The 10,752-nt window shown below is 36.0% G+C and overlaps 1 protein-coding gene across 1 annotated transcript in view; it reads left to right on the forward strand.

The window, feature by feature from the left end:
- The window catches only part of LOC105626175, a 38,887-nt gene that overhangs the window by 15,164 nt on the left and 12,971 nt on the right, over positions 1–10,752 (forward strand). The window contains exon 4 of the mRNA XM_012207517.1: positions 8,457–8,582. Coding sequence (XP_012062907.1) covers positions 8,457–8,582 — 126 coding nt within the window. The remainder of the gene's footprint in view (positions 1–8,456; positions 8,583–10,752) is intronic.

A 10,752-nucleotide genomic window follows, 5' to 3' on the forward strand; every position in this document is an offset into this window, starting at 1 on the left:
CGTGCGTGTGTGTGTGTGTGTGTGTGTGTGTGTGTGTGTGTGTGTGTGTGTGTGTGTGTGTGTGTGTGAGAGAGAGAGGGGATTTCCCATATCTCCTACAATCGTAATGGCTGGTCGATGTCAACTTAGTCATATCTGGTGAAATTTTTTGTATCTACACTGAGAAAAAAATATAATTAATTTTAATAAATATTTAATTAGCAGCATTCAACAAAATATTTATTAAAATTGACTATATTTTTTTTCAATGTACTATTTAAATACTGAATAGTTTTTTTAAACACTCTATATACATATATTTGACAGGAATAGAATATTTGTACATAGAATTATTATTATTAATATTATAGTAATAATAATCATAATTATGCTACCATGTAATTATATTAGTATTATATTAGTCACAAATACCAAAAGCTTCTCTTTCAGTGTATAGTATTCTTTTCAAATATCAAGTTTAAATCGAATTATTTGTATTACATTTCAGTTTTTTGATAGGCTGAAAAAATAATTTTTTGATCTCGTAACAAAATTACTGTGAAAACAACGCGAGAACCCGTCGACATTCCATACCGGGTAACGAACTTCCCGCTGTTAATTGACAAAAATTCTCTGCCAAACGTTTCGCGCCGGCTGCCAATATCCGCTAATTTGCGAGTCGCTCGGCTGACTTTCCGCATTCAGAGCCAACGAAATGCGGCTCTCGCGCGCAGTTTGTCGGTGTAATTTCCAGTTTGATTAGCCGACACCTCTGCGCAGAGCGTATATACACGCGCTGCGGGACCACGCGCGCGTTTCCAAGTTATGTACGAATTGCTGCTAACGATGTAGTTAACGGTTGATTAAAATCGAGATCCATCCATTTCCGCGGAGGTAGTGAGAATTTTGATCTCTTTACCTAGAGGGGAATGTCGAAGTTTACTATGCTGAAGCACGGAAACGTATCCGCGGCACGAAACGAGTCCGATAATCGCCCTATAATTCAACGCGTGCCGAATCGCACCAAACAGTATAGTGGCTACATGGTGGCACAAAAACCTTATCGCGTACACCAATTTGTCGGCAGTGAGCTTTATTTGCTGTCACGTTGTATAAAGTCCAGGTAACAGAGATAAAAATACTGAAAGATGTTATTTATTTTTCGTATCTGTCAATTTACGTCACTAAATATTCTCAACTTTCAAATGGTAATTGCTGTCGTACCTTCATTATCTCGATGCAAAAAGGAATGGCTATTAATTCGAGAGTAGAATACGAGAGATTTTACTCTGCATATTTTATTCATGCATATTTTATTCAGCCGCCTAAAGAATTAACCCAGGACAATTTATCGCTGTTGCACAACACGATAAAGATATGACTTGTAGAAAGTGTAATTTGCCTAATAAAACACACTTCTATAGCTAGCGTTAGTGATCGAAATATCGTCGCACGTGGAGCCTGTCGGCCTCCGGAATTGATTGCCAATTACCGGAACGATGCTGACTCGATTCTGCGATCTAGAAAATTGAGTTACTTGACGAAATTCGATTCGACGGCGAATATGGCGACAGTCTTGAGACGAAAATGTGATGTCATGTTAATCATATCTGTAAGTTTATTCTTACAATTTTTTTTTCTTGATGCCAAAAGACGCGAATCTGGGCGTGTTATTTTTATACAGATAAAAAAGAAACATATTCGGTGCACTCGAAATTGCTATCGTAATTCCAAGATAATGAATGCTAATTATCGCGCGTGATGAATTAATAAGAACACGATATCCAAGTATCATTATAATAAGATGCGCGAAAAGATTCTTTAGAATTCTTATTCAGGACAGTGAAAGTGTGTACATTGATTCCGTTCTCAAAGAGAGTCAATTTACATGGCTTTATTAATGATGCATGTTACATTAGTTTGTTTTTATTTATATTGCTGCTCATGAATCATTATAAATAATCAGACTATATAATTGCTATTTTCTAATTATATCAACTAATTAATGAACATCTGGCTACCATAACTTCGTAGAATTTATTGTGCACACAATAAACATCCAAAAAATAATTTTAATTGATGCGAATCGCATTCATATAAAATATATTAATGTGAACGTCATAATCGTCTTGTTTGAGATTTTAGCATCTCGAGTTCACTTTTTATACGACGCTAATAATAATAAAAAGACGTTTTTTTACGCGGTTAAGAAATTAAAGTACCCTTTTTGCGATGTGATTCAAGGAAAGGATGCGATAATTGCTGTTAAGCGCCAATAATAGTGACCGGTGATGAAACCGGAACCAGTTCTATAATAACCAGTTTGACGTGAGACAAAAAGCGACGACGGGCTTAAGAATCAATAAAGGTGCCTAAAGGACTTTTTCATTTCACAGCGATCTTTCCGGAAGAATAGATTGTTCCTTTCCATCTCTTTTCCTCACTTTTTGATCGACAGTTCACTCGTTTCTTCATCTTCTTACTTCAATTTTTCGATAATAAATCGGATATATCGGAAGCTCCTTATACATAATTGCAATTTTTTATCGGTTTTTTTAAATATCTTATTTAATTTTTTTAAGTCGAAGCTTTATAATTTATTTTACAGATTAAGATAAATGAGTTTCCTTAGAAATTCTAATATCTTTTTGACTTTAGCAGTTGCAGCTGCTATGTATTGAATTAAGATAAATTACATTGACTAACTATCGATATTATGAATGTAATTTAATTTTTTTTAATTCGATCAACAACAAATCTTAGAAGGAAAGATCTATTTGTAATATATACAAAATTATAACGCACTTGCTGTTTAATTTTAAACCAAGGCATCATTATGAAATGTTTTATATAATGGCTTATATTAGGGAATATGTATTAATGTGTTTTTGAAGTATAATGATAAAACAATCGACGCACTATCAAGATATTCAATTAGGCATCGGCTAATATTAACGTCGATAATCATTAAGAAATCGCTCGTTATATTTTCCACGAGATAAATTGTTTATCTTATCGAGATTAGTCATTAACCTTTGTTCAAAAGTTGAATCCATGGTGGCTTATGGGCTCGATATCGCAAGATCTTTCAATGCAGCATGGTAGTGCGTCGATCGCTTTTGCGATAATGGTGTGAGTCAGCTTGATGGACGCGGGAGAAGATGCTTGAATAAACTTCCAGATAAATATTTGCGCTTCGCAGAATGCCTTCGCATTGTCGAGCCGTAGGATCCTACGGATCGTTTCAAATTAAACAGCGGCCTTATCGCGCATTGTCAGATCAACCGGTATCTTCTATCTTGATAATCAATGATTATACAAAAGTTTTGCTTTCGATTAAAAACTATGATTACGATAACTGTGTCAATTAATATTATAATGGTAGAAAATTTATATTATTAACATCCAATATGAAGAAAGAAATCTCGTGATATCGTGACATATCGATCATATTATGACATGTGTAGTAATTAATAATTTTGATTGACAAGATTATCGCTAGTTTTTATTCCATTAGGAGGTCCAATATCGCACCGATTTTGTTCACTTCCAGCTGCGCATGATCACAGAGTTCACAGTCGAACGTTTACTCGGAACCCTTTCGCGATGCGTGGCCGTGTAAGCCAGCGGATGCTCAAAGAACCGCTATTAAAGTCTCGATGACTGCTTTTTTCGATGCGTCCCGGCAATTTGATTTCGTATTCCACCATGGCCGCCCCGTTTTACCCTCTCTTTTTCTCCGTCGCGTAGTCTCTCCGATGCGTAGATCGAAATTTTATGGGTCGTATTTTCTCTTTAACGCCGATGCTGTGTCCGGCACTTCGGATGATTCTACTCGCCTTTGTGTCCGTCCTCCACCCTTTCCTATCTACTCCCTCTGTCCTTTACCTTTCGCCTTCATTTCGTTCTTTCGCCACTTATTGCCTTTTTGTACGAGCGATCATAAGTTGTCGTTGTCGTGTCGCGTGGACCAACAGATGTACAGATGTCTCTCGGGGAAAGTGGAATAAGATCGAATAGCTCAAATTCGACAGGTATTTATTTTCGGATGAATCAAGGCCCACTTCCATAGAGAAATAGAGAAATGAGCAAATGATCAGATTTTATAAGCGGAATGTCTTTTATAATTTGGAATATATTAACTCTTTTACTTTTTAGTAGAACATACGTGGGCCTCGATAGGATCCGGTTTAACTTTTCCACGAGAGATTCCCATGATTGGAGTTCTCATAAAACTCGCTCATGCTGGAGTGAAAAAAATTTGGAGTGTCGAGCCTCGGTTCGCCGGTGTGGTTGTCAGTCGCGGAGAAGAACAATTCGCGGAGTCAACGACGAGGATGCTGACGATCGGTCGCAAGAGCGAGCAGAGATCGCTGGCACGAAGGCAAAGACGCGCCCCAAGAAGACGAAAACTCGTTTCGTGCTTCGTTGCGAAGGTTAAAACCGTAACGCTCCTATCCGCCTTGCTCGTCGCCGCACTGCTCGTGTGCGAGCGAACGCGAACGCGGGCGCTGGCCAGGCCAAGCCGAGCTTAAACATCGGCGAGGCTGGCCCCCCCCCCTCGCCAGACCGCAATTACATCCCATAAAGCACGATTGAGACACGGTTCGGCCATTATTCTCCCATACAGGGCCGTACAAAAGAATCCCGCCGTTTAACGCGGCGACCCTCTTCTCGTGCATACTTCATCTAGGTCGCGGCACGCGCAAGCACGTGCACGTGTTCGAAAGGAAAAGAGGAAAAGGCGCTGAAGAAAAATTTACTAAATTTTAATTAATACTTGTTTGAATAGCACTAACTAAATATTTACTAAATGTTTATTTATTTAGTACGAGAACCGTTAATTTAATTTAAGTATCATTTTTTTATTGAGCAAATATTTACTCAATAAAGTAAATGTTTTTAGTTAATATTATTAAAACAAGTATTTATTAAAATTTAGTAAATTCTTTTAGTGTGCGTCCGAGATGTACCAAGAATATTTTTCTCTCTCGAATTCTCGATAGTATCGGTGATATTTCAACACGGACTACAGAAGTTGCCTTAAAGAGCGATCCCATGCTATACACAAGTAATTGTTCATACTTGAGGATGAGATATATCTTCATGGAAGTGTATCCTTCCTTAGAAATTAATATATCGTGCAGAAGAGAGAATTTTATGATAAAATCGGGAAATTTCTTTAGAGAACGTGTACAAGGAGATTACTTAAACAAGAGAAGGAACGATGAGGTCCTCAGGACTTTGCCTTTCGAAGGGGTCGGTTCTTTATGGCTCTCTTCTTTATGGCGAGTATCGTTGAAAAACGTTATGAAGGAGGCAGGATGATAATGGTAATCAATTCTTCTCGATTCTACTTTAATCGTCGATCATTGACTTTTTCCACTCTTGATTCCTATGACCTTGCCTCTCATCCGTTCTCCTGGTAATCGAAGAAACTCGCGAGGCACGTTTCACTATGGTGCGATTATGCCGCCTCTTTGGACTTTATGAAGCAATTACCGCGGCACTAATTAGAGTAGGAGCGCCGGTTTGGCAGGACTGCTTCATTTTTGTCCAGGATGTCATGAGTGACAGAGGCGAACCACTCGCGAACCATTCATCGAATGAACAATGCTTCCGTTCCTGTGTAATTCTCTTTCGCTCCTTGAAATTATGCGTCTCATCTTACTCAATTTACACTAATTAGGCAAGTTTGATCTTACGCATTGATCATATAATAAATTAAGGTAGGGTGCACTGAAAAGAGTTTCTCGAATCTATTATAATTCTATTTAAAATAATCAGAATTTTAATTGATTTGAATTCTCTGATTTGTCCATTTTCAATCAGAAATTTTTCTCAGTGTGCGAATCTAGATTTTTACAAGAAACGCGCGTTTTTTCCTTGATTTAATTTATTTAATTGGTATTATGCTTTTTCGTAAATACACATTACAATTTAAAATGTATTAAAATTATTAAAAGATAAATTTTTTTAAAGCAAAATTTATTGTAAAACAATAGAATCAGTGTACGAGATCAGTATAAATTCTTCATTTCATTAATATTATTAATATAAAATTATTAAAGATTCATTTTTGATTTTGATATTCGTCTGAACTATAATTAATATCAGAGTTTTCTTTCCTTCTTTTTTTCTTTTTCTTTGCGATTAAGTGTATTAAAAGTTATCCATTAATTTCAACATAATCGACACTGATTCGCTGAACGTCAAAGAATGGTCTAATTTTTGACTAAACCTATAAAATGTTTGAATTTAAATGTTTGCTATATGATGAATTTTTGTTTTAGTGAGTTACCTTCTATTGTTTTACAATAAATCGTTTTTGCTTCCAAAAAAATTTACCTTTTAATAATTTTAATACATTTTAGATTGTTATTAGAGTTTGTTTTTATATAATATTATAGTTTTTGTAATAGATGAGATGGCTCACTAAAATGAATTAATTTGAAAGAAAAAAATTTTTTTTGTAATGTACAACATCATACTGTTTCTGAGGATGGCTCAAAACTGAGCCGAAATATGTAAGTGAATTAATTATTAATAAAATTTTGTTAACCATTTGATTTGCATAAGAATTACCATGCTTGATTCCTATGCCCTGTTGTATCCAATCTTTGTGTATTATCATTAAAGAGTCTTTAGCAATTAATTTATCCCTAAAAGAAGATAAAAAAATTATTCTTTGACATATATAATAGAATAAATGTATGTATAATAGGAAAAAATAGCTTAGTTATTTTTATTAAAAAAGAATATGTATTTGGAAATTGTTTTGTTAAGTAAAATTTTACTGTAAATCTGATACTATAAGTCTGCCTCTTCATCATTTTATTCATTCGCATTGCAAATCTCAATTTTGACGTCCCACGATGAAGCTTTGCGGGACGAAGGAAACCACTGACGAGCGTGTCACGGACGCATCATTGAGCCGGCTTCGCGAATGGAGAACGAAACGAGGACGTTATATTACTTGTAAATATGAACCTTGAGGAAAGCACATTAAATACAGCCAGAGGAAACCTCTAAAAATGACAGAATACAATTGCTGTTCTATAATCCTGTCTCGAATGCGCTATGTCGCACTGTTACTCTTATTTTGATCAAATATCCTTATTTAAAATCTTATATCTTAAGATGAAAAAATATCCTTATTTATATCTATATCGTTCAATGAGCGATAAAAAATCGTTTGATTCTTCGTAAGATTCTTCGCTGTGATACGATTATTAAAATAGATATCTTCATTGTAAGATAATTTATCGATTGTGAGTGTCTTTAAGTCGATGCTCTCTATGACATATAAGAAAAAAAAAACGTTGAAGCATCTGCTACTAAATGTTCACATCCGTTTTCTCGCTCGTCAGCTGCCTTTTTTTTCGCATTTCATGACTTTCCCATGGTCGACCACACCTCCACCATCGGTACGGGAAGGTACGGAGACTCCCGTTCTTTTTATGTACGAAACCTTTAATTTGGCACGTGTTGCACTCTTGGCTATTGTTGCCATGATTGTCGGGTTGGCCTGACTGTCTTCCTTCGCATCGTCGCCGATCTTTCGCGTGGCATAAGTGGAATATATGGTGATAATATGCGGTTCTCGGAGGTGCATGGCACGCGCGTTCTTCGGCGTTGCTTTTCGCCTATCTCGAGTCGTTACTCGCTAAACGTTAAATATTATAACATCGTGAAAAAGAACGTTCCGCTACCGTTATCGAATGTCATAAATACTATTAATGTAATCGAGAATTGATTTTCTCCGGTCCTTGTTTGGTATTCATAGAGAAAAAGTAGTTTGTCACATTATTCTCTGTGCCTATGAATACTAAAGATATTGGCCTAAGAGAATTTTATAGTAAATTCGTAAGAACTGTAATCACACGCAATGAACAATGTATATCTTTTTAGAGAGTTTAAATATCTGTTAAAAATATAATATATATTTATAATTATAAATTATATTTATAATTATAATATTTAATATAATTTAAAAAAGTAAATTATATATATATATATATATGTGTGTATGTATCTAAAATAAATTACAAAATTAAATATAATTCTATATGGAAATAATAATTTTCATAAAATCTGAATCAATTTTAATTCAGATAAATTAATGTTTTTATTTATCGTTTAACATCGCTGGAATAAGTTACATCGAATCATGTGGGTATTAATAACATTAATCGTATTGATATTTGGTGATATGTACACACTGAGTGCACCATATGCAATATAAATATTAAGCAATGCATTGAGTCATCCAATTATCAAATAAGCATGATTATTATTGAAAAGAGAATGTTTTACAAAGTAATCGTATGCCTGAATATTACCTCTGAAAGATGCCTGTTTATTATTATTGCTACATGCATGTGTCAGTCAGGAAAAGTGGGGGTGGCGGGTCGCTTTGATCCTCTCTCGCGCGATTTACTTATGCCTTCAAATATCAAAATTTTATCGCCTTACAGGAGCTGAAGGAGAGCTTCAATTACGGCCTCTTCTGCCCGCCGGTGAATGGAAAAGCCGGAAAATTCCTGGACGAGGAACGCCGTCTCGGCGATTATCCTTTCAATGGACCTGTCGGATATCTAGAGGTAGGAAATCGCTTCTTTTTATTTCTTGTTAAGTCATTCTTTTTAATCTGCGATTGTTTGCATAGTTCAAGAATCGATCGTACTAATTCTATTTATTATTGTAATTGGGAGGGAAGACAATGCCAATATGTTTATTTCACTCGGACGATCACAGTTGGTTTTAAGTAACGTGTGGTAGTGAATACGGCAAAGGCTTCCCGTTTTAGTAGCGGAAGGGTTAAGTAACTTCCTCGCGTGCGCATTAAACCTGTCAGCAGACCCACTTCACGCCTGATAGGATCTAATTACGTTTCTGAGCTAAATAACGAGAGAAGACAGGAATATTTTTTAACGTGTGCGACCAAATATGTCGGAATTGAAGATTTTACATAAAAAAAATCTAATTATAAAAAATCTAATTATAAAATTGGAATCTGGAATTACTTTCTTAAATAAGATTTATTTAAATCGTATAGGAAAAATAGGATATGGCAATACATTTGTAAATGACATTTGCACTTTTTCACAAGCCTTTATTGGCTCGAATTTTTTTTGTAAGTCAATTTTAAAAAGATGATACGTGAAATTTTTGATGACATTTTCAATTTCAAATTAAAAACCCGCAAAACTATAATCGTTTTCATATAACGAAAAAGAGAGGTTGCGGAAGTACGTATAATGTAATTAATCATCGCGATGATCCTCGCTATCCTCGCTATACATAAATCACTCGGTGGTCGCGGTGCGACGAATCCGCGCGCGCGCGCTCTTGCACAGCTCGACCGGTGATGACTTGAAACGGGGATTTGCGAAAAACAAATAATCCGGTCCCGGGTTAACGAGATCTGGATCCTATCCCGCGGTTTTCTTGCGTAATCGGTGCTAGTTCTCATCACCATCCACTTCATCGAATTCCCTGCGTCGTCGTTGTAGTTATCTTCTTCTTTTCCCTCTTCTTCTTTTTCTTCTTCTTTAGTCGATCCCGATCGGTTCCACTGTGCCAGCTGCACGTCCCCGCTTCGTCGCGGGAGATTCACTTTCAGAGACGGCTGACTCATATAGCTTCTTTGAACCATCTTTAAGCCGCATTCACCTCGCACGAGTTACAAATTACATGGGGCCCGTCGGCGAAAAACTCACATTTAACTAACGCCTGTCAGCAGGATCCCCACTGGACAATGGCTCCTGTGATTTCGAAAACTATAAGTCTGTGGATATGTCGCAAAGATCTGTCTTAACAATAATACCTTTACAGCGGGACTGCATTCTCTCCGTAAACATAAGTATTGCGGGTTCTTTAAGGTATCATATTTCATCAAGATTTGCTTGCTATTATTTAATTAACAATAGCGTTGCTGGTCATTACCTTGACAAACCGTCGCAAGATTTAATACAATAATCTCTTCTTAGTATGCAATAAATTATTATCTTATTCAATTAAGGGATTATGTAATCTCTCTGACGACATTTAAATTGAAAATTAATAAAGTAAATTAAAAAGAAAATTAATAAAGTAAAGTTTAAATGAATGACAAGAAAAAGAGAGGAAGAAAAGATGATAATTTTATTTTGTTTTTGCATTTCTCAATGCAATGGGAAAGCAATAATTATTTCGGGAAGATCGAATAAGATATACAGTTATTGTCGGGATATTATTACATACTATACTAGTTATATACTAACTTCACATTCAAATCGCTGGTATTCCGCCGTAAAATATTAGTCTCGTGCCAAAGTTTTCTTATTGTAATAATCGATCCCTACTGCCAATTTCAATCTCGCTCTCATCACGAAAGTCGGAGGAAGTTAATTTCAGGGCCACTTCGATTTATGCCACTTCCTTTGATAACCTGACGATCCATTATTTTGCACGAGTTACGTATTATTGAACAATTGGAGCGGGATGACGTGGGTAAGAAGCCACTTCAGCAAATCATGAATCCGATGAAAAATTAAAAATTGACTACGTGTCAGCGGTGGCCGTCAGCTGAGCGCTAGGGAATAATTAATTATCGAGAGAGAAAGAGAGAGAGAGAGAGAGAGAGAGAGAGAGAGAGAGAGAGAGAGAGAGAGAGAGAGAGAGAGAGAGAGAGAGAGAGAGAGAGAGAGAGAGACGAGAGAGAGAGAGTAGAGACGTAACGAACGTAACGTAACGTAACGTAAGTAACGTACTAAGTAACGTAGTAACTTA

This window comes from Atta cephalotes, assembly GCF_000143395.1.
Source record: "Atta cephalotes unplaced genomic scaffold scaffold00001, whole genome shotgun sequence".
Classification (NCBI taxonomy): domain Eukaryota; kingdom Metazoa; phylum Arthropoda; class Insecta; order Hymenoptera; family Formicidae; genus Atta; species Atta cephalotes.